Source organism: Solea solea, chromosome 9 (genome assembly GCF_958295425.1).
Source record: "Solea solea chromosome 9, fSolSol10.1, whole genome shotgun sequence".
Lineage (NCBI taxonomy): Eukaryota > Metazoa > Chordata > Actinopteri > Pleuronectiformes > Soleidae > Solea > Solea solea.
The window spans coordinates 4,782,828-4,801,482 of NC_081142.1; the positions used below are offsets into that span (position 1 = coordinate 4,782,828).

General features: G+C 39.4%; 3 protein-coding genes across 3 annotated transcripts in view; all 3 read left to right on the forward strand.

The window, feature by feature from the left end:
- The window catches only part of fgf22 (fibroblast growth factor 22), a 29,484-nt gene extending 26,525 nt beyond the window's left edge, over positions 1-2,959 (forward strand). Inside the window, exons 2-3 of the mRNA XM_058638716.1 lie at positions 458-561; positions 1,902-2,959. Coding sequence (XP_058494699.1) covers positions 458-561; positions 1,902-2,096 — 299 coding nt within the window. The 3' untranslated portion in view covers positions 2,097-2,959. The remainder of the gene's footprint in view (positions 1-457; positions 562-1,901) is intronic.
- A 9,152-nt stretch (positions 2,960-12,111) lies between these two features.
- Positions 12,112-13,451, forward strand: LOC131465740 (duodenase-1-like). The gene is made up of 5 exons (XM_058638609.1): positions 12,112-12,208; positions 12,296-12,443; positions 12,537-12,675; positions 12,832-13,098; positions 13,188-13,451. The coding sequence occupies exons 1-5, from the start codon at positions 12,154-12,156 to the stop codon at positions 13,374-13,376; spliced, it is 798 nt and encodes a 265-aa protein (XP_058494592.1). The 5' UTR covers positions 12,112-12,153; the 3' UTR covers positions 13,377-13,451.
- Positions 13,452-15,529: 2,078 nt separating this feature from the next.
- Positions 15,530-18,311, forward strand: LOC131465660 (mast cell protease 1A-like). Its single transcript, XM_058638516.1, has 5 exons — positions 15,530-15,536; positions 16,463-16,694; positions 17,084-17,213; positions 17,345-17,599; positions 17,680-18,311. Exons 1-5 carry the CDS (start codon positions 15,530-15,532, stop codon positions 17,845-17,847), a joined length of 792 nt encoding a protein of 263 aa, XP_058494499.1. The 3' UTR covers positions 17,848-18,311.
- The last annotated feature ends 344 nt before the right edge of the window (positions 18,312-18,655 follow it).

Consider the following 18,655-nt stretch of genomic DNA (forward strand, 5'->3'; position numbering starts at 1 on the left):
TGCTATTTATTTATGAAGTCCTGACAATGAAGCTTCCAAACTATTTGACATTTCTTCCAAACAAAATCCACCTACTCCTTAAACTTTGATGTCCCTCATGTGCGGACTAATATTGACCATACCGGTTTCATGTGCTACGCTCCGTTTAGATGGAATGAACTCCAATATGTCTTTAAACTTGAGTGTCACATTTAACGTTTTTCTCTCTGATTTATTTGGTGATTCTTCTAACTGTTTTTCATAATCTGTTCTTTGTAATGTTTCTTTGTTTTTTTCATTTGGATTTTATAGTTGTTCCTTGTTGCACTGGCCTCTCTTGGAAAAGAGATCCTGATCTCGATTAGACCGCCTGACTAAATAAAAGTTAAACTAATAAATAATAAAAATAAAAAAAATGACTGATGAACAATGTAATTAAGCCTTCTAACCCTGACTCTCGCTCCGTTTTATTTTCCAGGTCTGATGGAAATCCGATCTGTCAGTGTGGGAGTTGTTGCTATCAAATCTGTCAGCACTGGGCTCTACTTAGCCATGTCCAAGAAAGGCACACTCTTTGGATCGGTACGTATGCAAGCTGGCAACATTGTTTCTGGAGGTCATAGATGGGAAAGTGGAAGAGAGTGACGGTGGTATACAGTATAGTATACATGCAAATCTCCGGAATCCTATATATGAGAGCCCAGAGGAAGGTCAGAGTCACTATCAAACATTGCCGTACACCTGGACCATGGTTGATGATACCTGTAGCTTGAATAGGCTTGTTCCACTGTCAAAATAGATAGAACACAGTAACGAAACCCAACCGGCAATGACAAAGAGCCAGCTGGCCTCTTTTAAGAGGGCTCTTTTAAGAGTGCGTGTCATCTGCCAATTGTTGCTTTGCACAGCAAGCTTTCAATAGTAATCACCTCTCTTTGTTAAAATCACACACCACACATCAGATCTGCGATATGTGGTGTCTAGCCCATGTATTTACATCTTGGAAAAGAGAGAAATCAGAGACAAGCAATCAGTCAGCCAGCAGTGATAAGACAAGTGCCTCAAACAAGGTAACACAGACGATGTGACATAAATAGACCTGAAGACCCGGGCCTTCAAACACTCTGAAACCTCAAATAAAAACACGGTAGGTCCATATCATCCTGATGCTATCACAGAGAGCTCAGAGAGGGCCTCATTATGGTGGCAGGAAAATGATCTGGAAGAGAAGTTAGGGCAGAATCTCTTGTGGTTGTATTGTTGTTGCATTTGAGAAACCGAAGAGACATTTCACCACACACACACACACACACACACACACACACACACACGCACGCACACAAAGGTTTGCGCAGCTATTCTTCTGAGGACACTGCATGAAAAGAGATAGATTTTACTACAACCGTCATTTAAATGATAGTTTAAGGACTCGCATATATGTCTAAATTCTTTGTTATGGAAAATCTAATCCAGCATTCAGACGGGTTTATTGTAAACATAGACATTAAAGGGATAGTTCAAGTTTTGTGCGTGCTGCAGTGAAACAGCCTGTGACCCATACACTTGCTCTCACTGGTGATATGAATATTAGGGACATAGAGAAACAAATCTACGCCAGCTTATGTCTACAATACCTTGAGAATGTGTTTCCCTTGCTTTCTCACCGTTAGATAGTCTTTTCTGTCTGGAGACAGAAACATTTTGCAAACCTCTTCATCAAAGTCCATAGAGAAAATCAGATTTTTCCTTCGGTCAGTAATGTCAAAGGCAACATGCTCTTGACATTGTACTCAGTTTTGAGAAGGTGTTAATCCCACAAAAAACAGAACTATCTCTTAAATTTCTTAATACCTCATGGAAGCTGGTCAGTTTACTCCTCTGTAATAACCTCCTTAACCTCACACTTGTCTTTCTGACCACAGGTGAAGTACAACCCGAGCTGTAAGTTCAAGGAGCGCATTGAGGAGAACGGCTACAACACATATGCCTCCCTCAGGTGGAAACATGGCGGCAGACAAATGTTTGTTTCACTGAATGGACGTGGGAAGCCACGGCGAGGACACAAGGCTCGACGAAGACACCCATCCACTCATTTCCTGCCTATGCTCCCATCCTAGCTTTCCAGTGATCCAAACTCTGACCGCCAACTGGCTGGTTCACCGGACTCCTCATCCTAGTATTGATTGGAACGTGATCTTTCGTTTTTTTTGTATCCTATCCTGTCACAAAAATGTACATTTGTTGAACTCTGTAACATGTGTAGCGTTAGTATAATATGTATGTTTAAGTTATTTTCACCATTTTTCTAATGATGTTCTGCAATACAGTCCAATAGACTTATCGTAGAATTACACTTTCTTCAAGAATCTGTCTGGTTACAGTATGTGTACATCTGTGTGTCTGAGGTGCATGCAAAGTGGCGTTTGGGGACTTTTAAGAGACTGAAAGATGACTGAAAACGGACAGCAAGGCTTGGAAATAAAATCTGGCCACTAGTTTGTTAATTACAGCATTTCAGATGTTCCACTAACTAACAAGGGATGTATCTAGCACATTAAGATAATGGGACACACACCTATTGGAGGTAGTTTATGGTCTGAGGTATTTTTTTTTTTTGTTTAAAGGTGATATTTGTCATGTTTCACTTCTGCTGTGCATGGTTTGATGGTGGGTACAGATGATGGTTATTGTTTATATTCATCGTCAGACAAAGGCAACTTACTCATGGCAGACTGGATGCCATATTTTAAACATGGACTGGCTAAAAATGAAGTGGAAGAGAAGAATAAAACAAGTGAACAGAGCTTTTTACTGCTGTAGACAGAAGAATTAATTTGATGCTTAACTTGCAAAGTTGTGCGAATGAGTAACTGGTAGATTGGTGAGTAAACAGCATTTAACATTGGCTATGCAGCATTAGCAAAAACTTTCATAACTCTCTTTATAATAACAACAATAATAATAATAATAATCATCTTCATCATCACAAAAATGACAAGGGACTTTACCAAACCATGCTAAACTCATTTCTAATTCAATTCAAAATTCCAATATTTATTGTGTCTCATATACGGTACATTTTAATTAAAAGATGCACAGTTTAATATGCTGTATGGTACAGTATGTATAGCATTATGCACATTTATACATATGACGCCACAGAAACTAAGCTAACTATTGGGATTACTGATGTTGGATTTCCTAAGATGTGCATGCGTGCATTAGAAAACGTCTGTCGTCCAACAGCTGACGACTAAGAGATTAGGAATCAGTGTCTCTGAATTTTCTGTCTTACATCTGTTGTCCAATAATGAATATGTGTATTTCAGTGTATTATAATGGAGGGTACGTCAGACAATACAGAAGCAAAAAAATATTAATTTGTGGTTATTACATGTTGCCTTTCTGTCAATGCTTGCTAACATTTTCTCAACAGCAAACCTGTTGCTAATAGAGCATTTAATATATTTAAAACATTTTGTACTCTTTAACTGTTTCAGGTTGATGTTTATTGTTATTGTTGACATTTTTTTGTGTTGGATTGTAGTCCTACTGTTAACGGAAAAAAATAATTGCATTCAAGTCCATATTCAGCTCCTTTTGTATGGTAATACTACTGGATATTGGCCCATTTGTGACTCATTTATCATAAACTAACTGGTCAGTAATATCTTGAAATCATTTCAGCCAAGTAAATTCATTTTAATGTGCCTTGGTTCATGCTGAGTTTGGTAAACTTCAATAAAAGATGTGGATAAATCAAACGCCATGACTCAATGATGTGCAGAATTATGAATAAAATGGGATCTAAATCTCGCCATGTGCCTGCCACCGACTGTTAAGTGTGGGTAACATCTCTATCAGAGATGTTACCGACATCAGAGCCCCTTCTTCATCATGATCATGACAAAACACACAGAGGGAGAGCCGTTGATGTGCAGGACCTCCCTGTGCCTGCTGAAAGGTCTGCGGTTATGAACTATGAACAATTGAGCATCGAGGTCATTTACACACAGGCGAGCCCTCCAGTGGCACAGGAGGCCACTTGGTCCTTTCAGTGAACAGAAAGGAGAGTCGTGGATGAATAGTAGCTGTTAGGGGTGAATAAAGGCCAACCTTTCAGTCTGTCATAATGTGAGATTACTGTGACGGGGTACATGTCTGGTCAGAATGGCATGAAGTCACACTGCAGCTCACTTCCAAAAGTCTGGGTGTGGCTCAGAAAAAGAAAATCAGTATGGGGGGTCTGGCAATACTGTTGCCATGCAAACGTCTTTGTCCTCAGCCATGTAGTCTTTGAAGGGCTGCTACAATGACAATGTAGTTTGCATTTAAACTTCAAAATACAGTCAAGCTATTTAAAGGGAAGAGTCTGAGTCTGTTCATGGAAATACACATTTACCATGTGCCATAAAAGAAGATCATTGCAGATGACTGTTGGCCAGCTTCCCACAAAGACATGTAAACAGGGGGAAACAGTCTGGCTCTCTGTGAGGGTAACACTACCAGCATCATCTTAAGTTCCAAATTCATTGTTTTTATTTACTTTAACCAGTACAGACACTGAAGTATAAACATCATCAGCAAGGCCAGCAGAGATGACATTACAGGGAGAAACATATGTTGGTGAACTGATTTTTGTTCTTCCTTTAGACAGATGGAGGCATGCCGCTTCCCCCCCTCCCTGAGATAAAGGAACTATCTGCTGGTTTATACAGGAGTATACCATAGATTTCTTTACCCTAACAAACCCGCTACAGAAGGTGATTACTATTCCCATGGCCAGTGGTTGGTCTGACCTGTGGTGTTTCTTTGTCCCTGTGTCATGTTTGCATAACATGTAACATCACAAATGCTCCAGAGAGAAAACATACTGGAACTCAGTGACATTACAGTCATTACTATTTTGTATCTACAGCACCGAGCAAATGATTTTAAAGGTCTAATAAAGTGCAATAAACCATATGGAGTGCTGTCCCAACTTGTAAAATGTAAGTTTCTCTAAAAACATTCATGGCTAACATCTACGCTTATATATTTTTAACACAAGAAAGTACAGTGCATTTTATTCTGACAGGTACTGTACATGTACAATCTATGTCCAAGACTCAGCAGAAACACAGAGTAATCCCGTTTTCTGCCTGTTCTCTTGATCGACTCGCTGCTCTATCAATGTGTCTCCCGTCTCTTCTCTGCACTTCTCTTTTAACCATTCAAGAATCTTTCCTTTCTTCTTGGCCCGAGGGTGCGACTGGCTGCTGGTGCCAGCTCCAAGGACACCAAATGGGAGCTGTAATTATCATTGCTCCACCACTGTCCTGTCAGCGTGCTTGCCAGAAAAACAATGGGGACCCCTTGGAAGTCCTGATCAAAAGCTTTGGACCTTTGATCACGGGGCAAAAGAAAAATCCTAAACAATGTGCAAATCAACGAGGAATGTCACAAACAGAACCCAGGAGGATGGAAATGACAGCCACCCAGAAGACATCACCGGCTCTTCCTTTGCTAATACGTGTTGATGTTGAGCGGACAGGTGTTTGGGCTGCGTTTGATCTGATCCATGTTAAACAGAAAACAGATGCTAGTGTTTATCAGATAGCACCTGTTTGCTCTATGGCAGGTCATTATGCAACTGCAAGGTCCTCATCAGTGTAACAAGCTGATTTTAATAGAAATGTCTGCACTCTTAAACACTCGCCATGAAGTGCATGTCTTGGACAGAGGTATTCTACATGACAAAACTGGTATTTACAGAGAAGGTTACTGTGAATGCTTTAAAATTAATTTGCAGCTGAGTGACAGAAAAAATGTAATAATAGGAACCCATTTTGAGGGCTTTAGCCAAAATCTACAGGGGCACAAGTCATGCTGCTTCAGCGACAACAAACCATAGCCTCTGGAACCTTTGAAACCCTGTGTGGTCATTTTCTCTCAGAGTGACTGAAAAGAACTGTGGTGGGTGGGAAAGATAAAAAAAAAAAAAAAAAGAACCCCTCGCCACTCATAATACCAATCTTATGTATGTAGACGAAAATGGGAGGGATGGGAGGGGTTTGGGGGGTGGCGGTCAGACTAAGGCACAAGTTTAAAGCGCTTATTGAATTGCCATTACAGCTCCTGAGACTAATTGTGGCTGTTGTGTGTCCCTCGGTGGCCTAGGGGGCTCTGGAGTGGCCCTGTATGCTCTTACTCAGTGGGGTTTTCAAACCGAGTGGCCCTGAAAGAGAACAGGACCACCGTAGATCAATGGCAAACCTTTCACTCTTTCACAGGCCCTCGCTAATCCTTCTCATTTGTCTGCCATTTGTTGAGGCACATTCACAGTTCTCTGAATTTAGGATTAGGCCTTGTTTTGTTACAAAAACAGCCCAAGTTATAATGCTGAATAGACGAACTAAAGGGTGGATGATGGAAGAGTTTGCATGTGAGTTTGTGTGCGCATATGTGAGTGTGTGTATGGGTATTGGGTATACACACTGCGTTTATGACCGAAATCATGAGAATACAGTAGGGAATTTATTCACTGCTTTGTCTTAATTCTCATTTTGGCGATTTGAGGATTTTTGCTAAGGATTTGTTGCAGCTTTAATTCACAAAGTTTACCAGGCTGAAATGACTCGTATCAAATTGTTTTCCATTAATTTGACTCAGATAACATTTTTTGTATTTCAGGGCCATGTGGACACTGTCATATTAAAGTCCATCTGGCTTTTTGCTTAGTATTAGAGTGTTGAAGTAACTGACCAAAGCCAAATAACAATGGAGGAGAGTTCTGTACTCAAAAGCTAAATTGTATCCATACATTTGCTGTGATTGCTTCCATCCATCAGGTCTGTCCCCCATTTCAATATAGAGTGGTCTTACAAATATGACCTTTTCTGTTGTTGTTCACAAATCTGATTTGTAACTTATTGGAATTGAGATTGAATTGAACAATGTGGCTGGTAATGTGAATGTAGTCGGCACATCGCAGATAAAAATTCCATCATCCTTGTAGACACCTTGTAAAATGTAGGCATCCCATGTTTCTGAAGAGTTAAAGCAGTCACAGAGTTCATAGTCCTGTACCTCCTTTGGAACAGATATCTTAAAAACATGAACAAAGTGATCAATCACAGTCAAAATTCCTGCAAAGGAAATATAATTTTGTTGAAGTCACAATAATTTCCCTTTGAAGTCCAGAGTTGGTCTCCATTGTGCTCTGTCTGAAGCAGAGACAGTGCTCTGACAGCCTTGGCAGCCTGTAGCACAGCCATCAGTCTGTGGCCTTCTCATCACTGAGTGGATTAGTGTTCATGTCTGAAGCCACTTACTCAACATTGGATGAGGCTGCTGAGTGGCACATGCGCCCCTAAAGCCCTGCCATGCCACAGCGCAGGTATGCTGTGCAGACCGGCCAAACCCCAAGTCAGGCATTCTCTGGATGCCTGCAGCAGAGCCAGGCACCAGTGGATGAGGTGAAGAGATGGATGGAAGGATGGCTGCATGTGTCTGAATGGATAAGACTAAGAGTAAGGAAAGTAGATGAGTGTACATCTAACATGGGTGAGGTCACCAAGCAACCAGTAAGTACTTGAGATTGAATGTACCTTATGGAAGAAATGTGGGGCGGCTGGAGCCAGTTGACACGGGGCGAAAGGTGAGGTGTACCCTGGACAGGTCGCCAGAAAATCAAATTTAAAATCAATTTAGACTGTCCAATTCACCTCTGCATATTTTTGGACTGTGGGAGGAAACCAGAGAACCCAGAGAAAACTCACGCACGTGCAAACTCCATACAGAAAGGCCCTCAGTCCGATTGGGTCATGAAACCTGGTCTTTTTGCTGTAAGGTAATATTGAGGAAACATTAAATTGACATATGGGCCTGACTAACACGAGTAACCTCCATCAAGAAACTGTATTTTATGTAGCTTCAGTTACTACTTTCTACAAAGATAATGGTGCCTGGTTACAGCAATCACATGACTCTTCAGCCATCAAAATATAGGAAAATATTCAAGTATGGAAAAGATAACGTTAAGTAAAATCTAAACACATAAGATCACAGAAAAGGTGGTGGCATTCTCCCAGGCCACAGACCCTCTCCTCTTAGGGTATATAATTTGGTCAGCTGAAGCAGGCCAGTCACATGTTGGCCATCGTCCCAGTCAACATCATAAGGTTGTCTTTGGCCGTTAGTGACTAGAAAAGACCAAAGTCGGTGCTACTACTTCATGCAAAGTGTGAGCTGTGCCAAAGCCTATCCACCCTGCCCTTCAAGCCCTGCTGAGTGTGAAGTAATTCTTCATGCCAGTGAAACAAGACAGACTCTGTTTTGTCATGAATCATGCATGGCGATGTTTCTTCAACACAGCAGTTGCTTCTCAGTTCAAAGATTAACAGGTGCCTGTTCTTCCTTAACATACAGTGCACGTCAAAAAAGGTTGCTCTTGATACAGAGCAGGTGAGAAGGTTTTATTGGATTAAAAACCAGTGGGTTGTATCAGACAATGAGCATGACATGCAAATGTCAGGTCCCTCGCTCAGGGTCAGTCATCATGCTGGAAACCAACCACGACAACTTAAAGGTACAGTATGTAGGACTGAGCAAATGCTATGGGTGAAGTTGCATATTGCAGCCCTTCGTCGAGAGTGCAGGATAAAGGTGCTTAGTTTGTCCATTAAAATTAAATGACATTAAATGTATTAATGTATGATGTAAATATAAAGGGCTCATTTTGAGAATGAGAAAATGAGGGACTATTCATACATTCAGGGGAATGTACAATCAAAAATAAAAGAAAATATATGGTATATTCAGTATGTTACACACTGGACCTTGGAGTTAGTATGAACACAATCTTGTTTTCATATTGTGGCCAATTATTAATAAACTAATAAATTAATAAAATTGTTTGATTTCTGGCAACTTTGGGCCACATTCTGGCTCCTTCCAGCTGGCATCTGTAATTTATTCATTTATCATACGTTCACATCCTGATAAGCCATTAAGAAATAGAAATAAATCAGTAGCTGCATCCCTCACAATGCTGTAATAAGCATGAGTAATCTGTCACTAACTGACCTGCTTATCTGCGTTCACTCTGTCTCTGCTCTCACAGTTTGTGACTGGAGTCTTCACAACAAGCCACAGAGGCAAACACCACCGACACACAGACAAAAGCCAGAAGTTGTCCACTGCAATTACTCTCAATGTTTGAGAGAGATGATGGAAGGGGGAGCCTCCTGCTCCTGTCTGGCCCTAACTTATAATTCCCTCTTGTGGGACAATAAAGGTGTGTAAATTAAGCTGAATGCAAAACATTTGCCCGGATTTGCTCGTGTTTCCAGTTTTAAAGAGACCTTAGTTTAAATGATCAATAGGCCACACCTTCCTACTGTTTCAACATATTTTGTTACAGCTTATTTGAAAGACACCATGCAGAATAAAGTGCATAAGGTTCTGCATATAAGGCAGGTATAACTCAGGTTTTCTCCTCTAAGATAGAAGCTGTGGACCTGATTACTAAACTTCATCCTAAGAGTCAAACCAGAGTAAACAGTTGTACTGTAAATACTGAGAGCACAGAAAGATGAAATCTCAATTGTATATTGATACATACAGTACATTAAATATAAATGACCACTAATACACCTTGCCAGACTCAGTGGCGACAGAATTAAAGCTTGATTTGTTTCGACTCCAGAAGGTCTGCACTGTTTCTTCAAGCTTCAAGTTTGTTGTTTGCTGTTGTTGTTGGTCTCCTTATCAAACTTGAAACTTAAGTAGGCGTGGACTATATGAGCTTAAAATCATATAACAATATGCCATTTTTATTTTATTAAAGTTGGATTGGATTGGAGAATTTTAAAATAAACGTGTTTGTTTTGATACGCAACAATATTTAGCTCACAAATAATACGAACTTTTGTTTTTCAACAACATTGCTGCTGACATGTATTGTATGTACTTTTATTGTACAGTTTATTTATAGTGTTTTGTTTTAACAAATTATAGTGTGTCTTGATCCCAAGGTATTGTGCCTTTTTGAAGCAAAGAGTTAGCAAACAAAATTCCGTTATTTGTATGCATAATGACAATAACAAATTATTGAATCTGCTACAGGAAAATGTTAATATGACAGTTCAAATGTTACAGTTAAAAAACTGGCCTGACTAAATCAAAACAGTGGGTTCATGTTCTGGAGCACACATTAAGTGAGACATTCACAATCCAAGACAAATAAAGAAGAATGAAGCAAGCAAATTACACTACAACAAAGAAGACTCAGGTCAAATAACTTGTAGCCGGGATGATAGATAAAAAGCTAAAAGCAAGGGGAATTTATTTGAATGTGTAACAGAAGGCAGAGGCAGATGTTCATAGATGTTTCATTCGATGGCTCAATTTGGGACTTCACACTTTTATTGTTAGAGAAGTGACGCCCTCTGATGGTCAAACATAGAACAACTTTAAAATGTATTCAGTGATCTCTGGGCCTCTCTGCTGGATATCACATGATTTATCAAGAGTTCAAGACAGAACTTTACAACACAAGACTTAAAACTTGTAAGGAGGGTTTAACTACTGTATCGACTTACATCCAGAGATTTATCCTGAAAAATATGAATTAATCAAAATCACAACACAATTAACTGACAGCCTGAGACATAATTCTCCACAGGCTGTTCATTGTCAGTGATTACAACTACAGCGTTAGTGTCATAACTGCCACTGTGATACTCAAGTCTCAATTTTGCAACTGTGGTTTTTGTTACTCATCTGGTGCAATGACATCATAATAAAAGTCAACTGCAGCCCCTAGCCCTGTATGTAATTTCTAAGGAAATGATCTTAGTCTTTCACTTCACTTCATAAAACTATGCTCACTGGCTACTTTATATGGTACATCATGCTGCTACTGAGTTGGATCTATTCTGCCTTCAGAGTTGTCTCAATCATTTTTGTCATATATTCAACAAAGTGCAGGAAACATTCCTCAGATATGTTGGTTCAGACTGACATCAAAGCATCTGGCAGATTCATCAGCTGATGCAAATTCTCAGCTTCAAAAATGCAGTCTGCGGTGATTTGAGTTTTGTGATATTCTCTAGTTTCCTCACATGGTCCAAAAACATGCAGATTTGGGGATTAGGCAAATTGGACACTCTAAATTGACCATAGGTGAGAGAGTGGATGGTTGTTTGTCTCTATGTGGCCTTGTGATGGACTGGCAACCTGTCCAGGATGTACCCCGCCTTTTGCCCTATGTCATCCTGCTAAATGTAGCCATTAGAAGATGCTACACTGTGATTATAAAGACATGAATATGTTCCGCAACTATTTACCAGCAGACTGTGACAAAACATGACAAGGAAATAACCCCCACCTCCTTAAACCACCAACACCAGCATAAAACGACCATAAACTGCGGTGAGCCTGTGTGAAGTGTTTCATCAATTTCCTGTTCTTAGTTGACAGGAGTGCAATCAAGTGTGCTCTTTTGCTCCTGTCGTCCATCTACCTCATGGTTTCAGTGTGATGTGCCTTAAAAGATGGTTTCTGCATATCTACTGTAGGTTGTACCAAATGACTGTTTGAGTTACCGTTGCCTCTCTATGATCTCAAATGAGTCTTCTCTTTTCACTAGAAATCTGAAGCTCAGTTGATATTTTCTGACCATCCTCTGTGAGAGGTGGTTGTACATGAAAATCACAGTAGATCACCAGTAGAATCATAACCTTTCCTCTTCATTATGATGCTGCATTTGAACTTCAGCAAGTCATCTTGACCATGTCTACATGCCTAGAATACATTGGGTTGCTGCCATGTGACTGTTTGATTAGATATTTATGTTAACAAGAACAGGTATACATATCTGTACCTAAATAAATATGGGGAGATATTCTAAATAAACTAGTGACTAATAGACGGACCATAAGGCAGCAGAAAAATAAGCCACGTAATTACTCTAACAATGACAATGGTGCATGACAACTCATACCTATACTGATCACACACATACACCCTAAAATATGATGCACGGATGCAGAGAAGGTGCAGACACAGAAGCCAAGATGAAGAAGAAAACCAAAACCACAGGGTCACTTACAAAAGCACACGGCTGTATAAAAAGGGTGACTTGACACCCTCAAGATTACAGGTTGGGTCTGCTAGTCTGCGACCAGCACAATGTGTGGCTTACACATTTGTCTGTTTTTTCTTCTGACATGTTTCAGCCAAGAAGGTAAGATTACGAAATAAAATTATTACTCATTATATATATATATACACAAATTTCCTACATCATCTCATCCTTTATTGATTTTGACAGCGCTGGCGAGTGAGATCATACATGGTAAAAAAGTGCCGGATAACTTAATGCTGTACATGGCCTCAGTGCAGAACAACAATGGTCATATATGTGGAGGATTCCTTGTCAGTGAAGACGTTGTGGTCACGGCTGCACACTGTAACAAACAGTGAGTTATTCCGCTTTAAGAAATCTGCTTCATTTTACATTTTATGAATCTACTGAACAACTACTGACAATCTTTCAATCATCACCCATTCAGCAAGCCTTCAAGTGTTGTACTTGGGAACCACAATCTCAAGAAGGCTCGCAACGGCACAGAGAGATATGATGTCATCAAGAGATGCGTGCACCCAGATTATGTGAAAGTATCAAAGGGTAATGACATCATGCTTCTCAGAGTAAGTCCATTGTAAATGAATAGGCTAATTTTTGCATTGTTTCCAAAACTGTTCAGAGACAAGACTTAATGGTAATATCACGGCATCATCTTCTATTGTGATGACTAATATGGAAAATCTTTAACCTTTTAAACTTGTGATTTTGTGTTTCCAAAGCTGGCTAAGAAACCTCAACTGGGCAACAGAATACAACCGGTTCAGCTTCCAAAGAACAAGAATGATGTAAAGGATAAATCAAAGTGTCGTGTAGCTGGATGGGGGAAAACAAAAACAGGCGGTCACACTATTGATGTCCTGCAATCGGTGGAGCTGCCTGTCATTGACCTGAAAGTCTGTTCCACACAATGGAAAGAATTGAAAATTAATCTCCCTGCCAATGTCATCTGTGCAGGTGGATATGGAACAAATAAAGGATTCTGTCAGGTATGATTTCAGGTCATGTCGAGTCTCACCGTTTTCTAGTCTTAAATAATGAATCAACAAATAAGGATCCTTGTTCTTGCTCCTCACAGGGTGACTCCGGAGGCCCTCTGGTGTGCGGTGGTACAGCAGTTGGTGTTGTGTCTTTCAACATGGGAGGAAACTGTGACTACCCAAATGTACCCAACGTCTACACAGATGTATCAAAATATCTGCCGTGGATCAAAGAAATTCTCAAGAAAAAGAACTTTAACAAAGCACTCTGTGGCGTACTTTCCTGATGTTGCAGATGTATCTGTGTGTTTAAAGAATAACATGTACTTTATCTGGAATATGGAATAAAAAGCTTTATTTCACATGCTGTTTCGAATCTTCATTACGATGCAGACATGAGATTATGTTAGTTTGAAGGCCCATATTCCGTACTGCAAAACTGTGAGTAAAATGTGTTTTGTTAACTTTCAAAGTTGTTTAAAGCAGGGAATAAAACTCAAATGACCTGGGGGTTGCATGAGCTTCAAGACTCGTAAGAGGGGCCCGTCAAGTCAAAAAAAAAAAACACTCAGTCTGATATGAGCAATTATCACAACAACATTTGTCACAATATTTTACATAATTTCAAAACAAAGGAGGACCGAAAGTATGGAGGACCAAAAGGGCCAAAATTAAATAAATAAATAAATACACCATTAAATAATTCATTAAATGTGTCATTAAATAATTAAATGTATTGAATTAATTAATGACACATTTAAGTACTTAATGACACATTTAATGAATTATTTAATGGTGTATTTATTTATTTAATTTTGGCCCTTTTGGTCCTCCATATTTGTTTTGATACATAATGATTTACAAAAAAACCCAAAAATATTTATCATGCAAAATTAGTCTTTAAATATAAAAAACAAACATTTAAGTAGTGGGCCGCATGGAATTGCTTGAAGGGCCACAGTTGTCTTGCGGGCCGTGAGTTTGAGACCTCTGGTTTAAAGCTTTTTATTGTCAGTTGAAGAAAAGTTTGAAGCAAATTTTGAAGCCTGTCCACATAAAACACCCACATAGAAAAGTGTGACAGTTAGCAATGAAATGGACTTTAAAAAAAGTAGAAGCATGGGTTTCATAACTGGGACTATGAGAACACTGTTGCTCTAATGTGAAACTGTGGTCTCTGTGGTTTGTAACAGAGTTGCACCTAACTTTGTGAAGTAGGACGATGCCGCTTCCTTGTTATAGGACCTAAAAAAAGAGAAGTATCCAGTGTGGCTGATTTGATTCTCTACACAAGGAGGGGACTGGGTTCAGAAACAACACTACTGCTGCTCCGGTCTTATTCTGGGTCAGTGTTTGACTGGGCAAGAGAGTGCGTAAAATTCATCTTTCATCATAAAAAATAAAGTGGTGAAAAGACTTCTTAGAATAAAGAGCATCACATGCTGATCATACACATGCACTTCACCTTGCTCCATCACTAGATCTTTTGCTTTTTCACTCAAGACAAGGGGCCTCATCAAGGATGATGATAATACACAGTGACATGAGCCATGTTTACTGTGCCCTTATCCTTTTCTTGTACTTAATGCACATAGCCTTTAGCCAATAGTTCTTTTTCTGTTTTACCTTCCTTTAACCCTTGTTTTTCATGTGTTGTCTGATTTTGCTGTCTGTTTTAACAGTTTTTACTGCTGTAACGAGTGAATTTCCCTGATGAGGGATAAAGAAAGTTTATCTCATCTTATCTTACTTTTTATTCCCTTGCTCTTGGAAGGAACACTACAAATACAACTTGCATTGCCTTGTCGCCAGTGATATACAGTTTTTCTCAGTCGCTTTGGTGCTTTTCTCACATCACTATTAACATTTGCACAGCAGTTAGTGCATTTCTCAAAACAATAAGTGCAAACTGCAAAACCTAGTGGATAACCTGCAAAAGCAAGTCATTTGCTCAAAATGGATCGTCCATTCCTCAAAAGCAAGTATTCATGTCAATGAAACTGCCAGTGTCATCAAAATGAGAAGTCTTGACACCATCGTTTTGAACAAGATAGTCAAATGGCCTTGTCATGTTTTCATTATGAGTCATTTCATTATGATCACTTTATTCTCTCAAGTGTTTTCCAATGCAAAAAAAAGGTCAGACCTCAGTGACACTACCTGAAAATGCTCAAGACAGCACTATACACTACTTGTACAGCCATTTGAAAACTAGAGTTAAGTTACACATTGCTGTAGTTAGGGGAGTAAGTGAGTACAAGACACTGAATACGTACTTTTCACATTTTTACTGTATATGGTCTTTGCAATTCTCCTGCATTGTGCAAAAGAAAAATACACTACAGTCACTTATTTAGAACAAACATAAGAGACACCCTTTTGTGCACAAATGCGAGGTTGTCATTCAATCCTATGTGGTGCAGAGTAATGTACAGTAAACATGAGAGGTTTGATTACTGTCCAATACTATACATACCTGTTCTCCCTACCAAATGTTTGAATGATTGAATTCACAGTGGTTCTTCCAACATTTGGTTGCACCCTCCGACCAGCCTCAGCCATTGTGAGGCCGTGATTGACAACATGGTCCACAACTGTAGCCCTTATTTCATTGGGAATCTGCCTATGTATTTGGCCTCTTCTCCCTCTTCCCCTGAATTTTCATTCTGATCTGAGAAAAGCGCCAAAGCGACTGAGAAAAACTGTAAAAAAGTAATCAACATGTAGCTGACCTCACAGGAAGACATGCAGAAGTCTGGTCTGAACGCTGACACGTACACATGAGGTTGGAAACTGTGGTTTCTCAAGTTTACCGTGTTTCTCATGCAGTTCAGAGAAATGTTCGAGTGGGCTACGTCGAGTAGATTCTTGGCAAAGTGTCTTTAAAAAAAACAAATAGAATATGGCTCTAACTGTATGTGTACGATAGATAGATAGATAGATAGATAGATAGATAGATAGATAGATAGATAGATAGATAGATAGATAGATAGATAGATGTTTTGTCATGTTGAAAAAACATGTGATATACACTGGACATGCTTGTAGGGGACACACTGTAGCGTTATGTGAACTTCCTGAGCATGTCTGCATGTCTAAAACCGTTGTAGCCTTGACCACAACCATCCACGTGCATCTTTTAGTTAACTCTGTTTTGCAAATAAACCACATCTTTTGTAATCCAGCAACAGCAACTTCACAAAAAAGCATGTTGGCAAATTCACTGAAGCAACAAAGACCACAAAATAAGCAAGATGTGTGTTGTTTTTTTCTCTCTGAGAAATTATATAACCAAAAGGGGAAACTATAGATTTGACTAGAGACCATGGCAGTTATTGTCATACTCCTGCTGCTCTCACTTCTAAATAGTAAGTTATACTGTATGATAAAAACAAAATCCTGAAGCAAACAACCACTAATGATTTAAATCATGATGTATTTTGTATTCCAGGAGCCGAGGCTTCTCACATCGTCAACGGCAGAGATGCTGCCCCACACTCACGACCCTACATGGCCTCGCTGCAAGTTCGAGGTCGCCATAATTGTGGAGGAGTTCTGGTGAGAGAAGACTTTGTACTCACAGCAGCACATTGTGAGCTACGGAGGTAAGAAATCAATAAAGATTCTGTTGCCGTGGTTTTCTTTTATTTCTTGGCAGACCTTGGGATTTGAAATCATTTTAAAAGCTGATAGAAACCTCTCGGAACAGATTTAATATTTTCCCACAACATAATGGCAAAGTTTTGGGGATATGAGATTCTCGCAGCTACTCGTTTCCTTTCATGTAAGACTAAAAGATAACTCACAGAAACACCGATTTACAAGGACAATCCATCATGAAAGTATGTTTTTACAAGTTACAATAAGGAGCATTTTTATTTGGTAATATCCCTGAGTCTTCCATTCATCTGAACACACACACAATCCAATATAGAAGGTGATTTTTACCAATAACATATCTAATGTCCAGTATTTATTCATCTGTGATTTCTAGCTCGTACACTGTTGTGCTCGGGGCTGACTCCCTCTCAGGTAATGAGGATACAAAGCAGGAATTCCGATCTGTTCGATCCATTCCACACCCCAACTATGATGACCATGCAAATGACATCATGCTCCTACAGGTGATGATGCTTTAAACTTTTGTCTGTGTCATACTATAAGTATGCAGTGTTTTAATGGGTCTAGCTTGCCCAGAAAAAATGATGAGAATTCACAATATCTGTATTTTTAAACACTAATCTCCATGTTATAGCTCAACGGCAGGGCTAACCTGACAGAAGCAGTCCAGCTGATCTCTCTGAAAAGTGACAGGGTGAACACAGCAAGTCGCTGCCTCACAGCAGGCTGGGGTGACATAGGAGATAACAACACCTTACCTCTTACACTTCAGGAAGTCAATGTAACCACTCTGCCTCAGCGAACGTGTCGTCGGAGATGGGGAATGGTTCCCATAACTAGATCAATGGTTTGCGGTGTTGGGTCAAGGGTCTTTCAAGGTTTCTGCTCGGTAAGAATATATACTAACTGGACTCTCAATAATAAGGTATATAAAAACGTACCTTCTTCTAAGTCTCGCTTGTCTTGTAGGGGGATTCAGGTGGTCCTTTGGTGTGTGATGGAGCTGTAGCAGGTGTCGTCTCCTTCTCTGGGCGGCGATGTGGAAACCCCAGGACGCCTGATGTCTACACACGCGTTTCAACCTTCAGGGAATGGATTCAAAGTGTGATGAATAACCCGCTTGTAATATCTGTTTGACAATGCAATGCTGTGACTGTTGAGATTAAAAGACAAAGGCCCTGTTTATTTTGATGACACAGTATGCATTTAAAATGAGTCACGAGAAACTCTTGAAATAAAAATGTAATGCACAAGATACAAAAGATATTTTAGCGGTCAAAATGTTGTTTGTGTGGATGTAAGTATCATTATGCCATTTAACTTATGTGGAACACTTTATTGTGTATTATTCTCATGTAATGAACTGTGCATTAGTGCATCTGATATAGCCAGGCAGAGGGTATTTCTGGCCTCGACACTGAGAGCCATTACAAAGTTATTATGAAGGAATCGACAGGTGAATATGACTTGTCCTTAAAGCCTGTGTCACTAACAAGTTTGTTTTCAAAGCCCATCATGCTACTCATGTGAGCCTTTACTTGTGCTACTGGTTTTGTACATTAAGTAGTTAATAAATAAATGACCTAAAGATGCTCATTAAATTCTTGAATGAAAGGTGTCATTTGTTCTGCACTAGTATGTTTTTGTGATGTTGAAATTTAAGTTATTTAATGTTGTCTTTGACATAAATGTTAAAAACACTTGAACATAATAATCACATTTGATGACACATGAGGATGCTATTGCTATCACTTCTGTCAGAGGTTCCCAAATGGAAAGGCCCAATCGCCACTTGAGGGCGCCAAAGTTCCACAGGGCCATCCAAACCCTCTGTAAAAACTTGTATATATAAACTTAATATATCTTGTTGTTTAGTACATTTTTCTGAAGAGAAAACTAAATGCAAGTGTTAAATTACAACTTGATTAATCAAAAAAATTACTTA

Bases quoted from the DNA above. Each gene is read 5' to 3' on its own strand.
- LOC131465740 (XM_058638609.1), top strand. From the start codon at position 12,154: ATGTGTGGCTTACACATTTGTCTGTTTTTTCTTCTGACATGTTTCAGC. The intron at 12,444-12,536 runs GTGAGTTATTCC...TCACCCATTCAG, and splicing joins GCTGCACACTGTAACAAACA to CAAGCCTTCAAGTGTTGTAC. The intron at 13,099-13,187 runs GTATGATTTCAG...TGCTCCTCACAG, and splicing joins CAAATAAAGGATTCTGTCAG to GGTGACTCCGGAGGCCCTCT.
- LOC131465660 (XM_058638516.1), top strand. The intron at 16,695-17,083 runs GTAAGAAATCAA...TGTGATTTCTAG, and splicing joins GCACATTGTGAGCTACGGAG to CTCGTACACTGTTGTGCTCG. The intron at 17,214-17,344 runs GTGATGATGCTT...TCCATGTTATAG, and splicing joins ATGACATCATGCTCCTACAG to CTCAACGGCAGGGCTAACCT.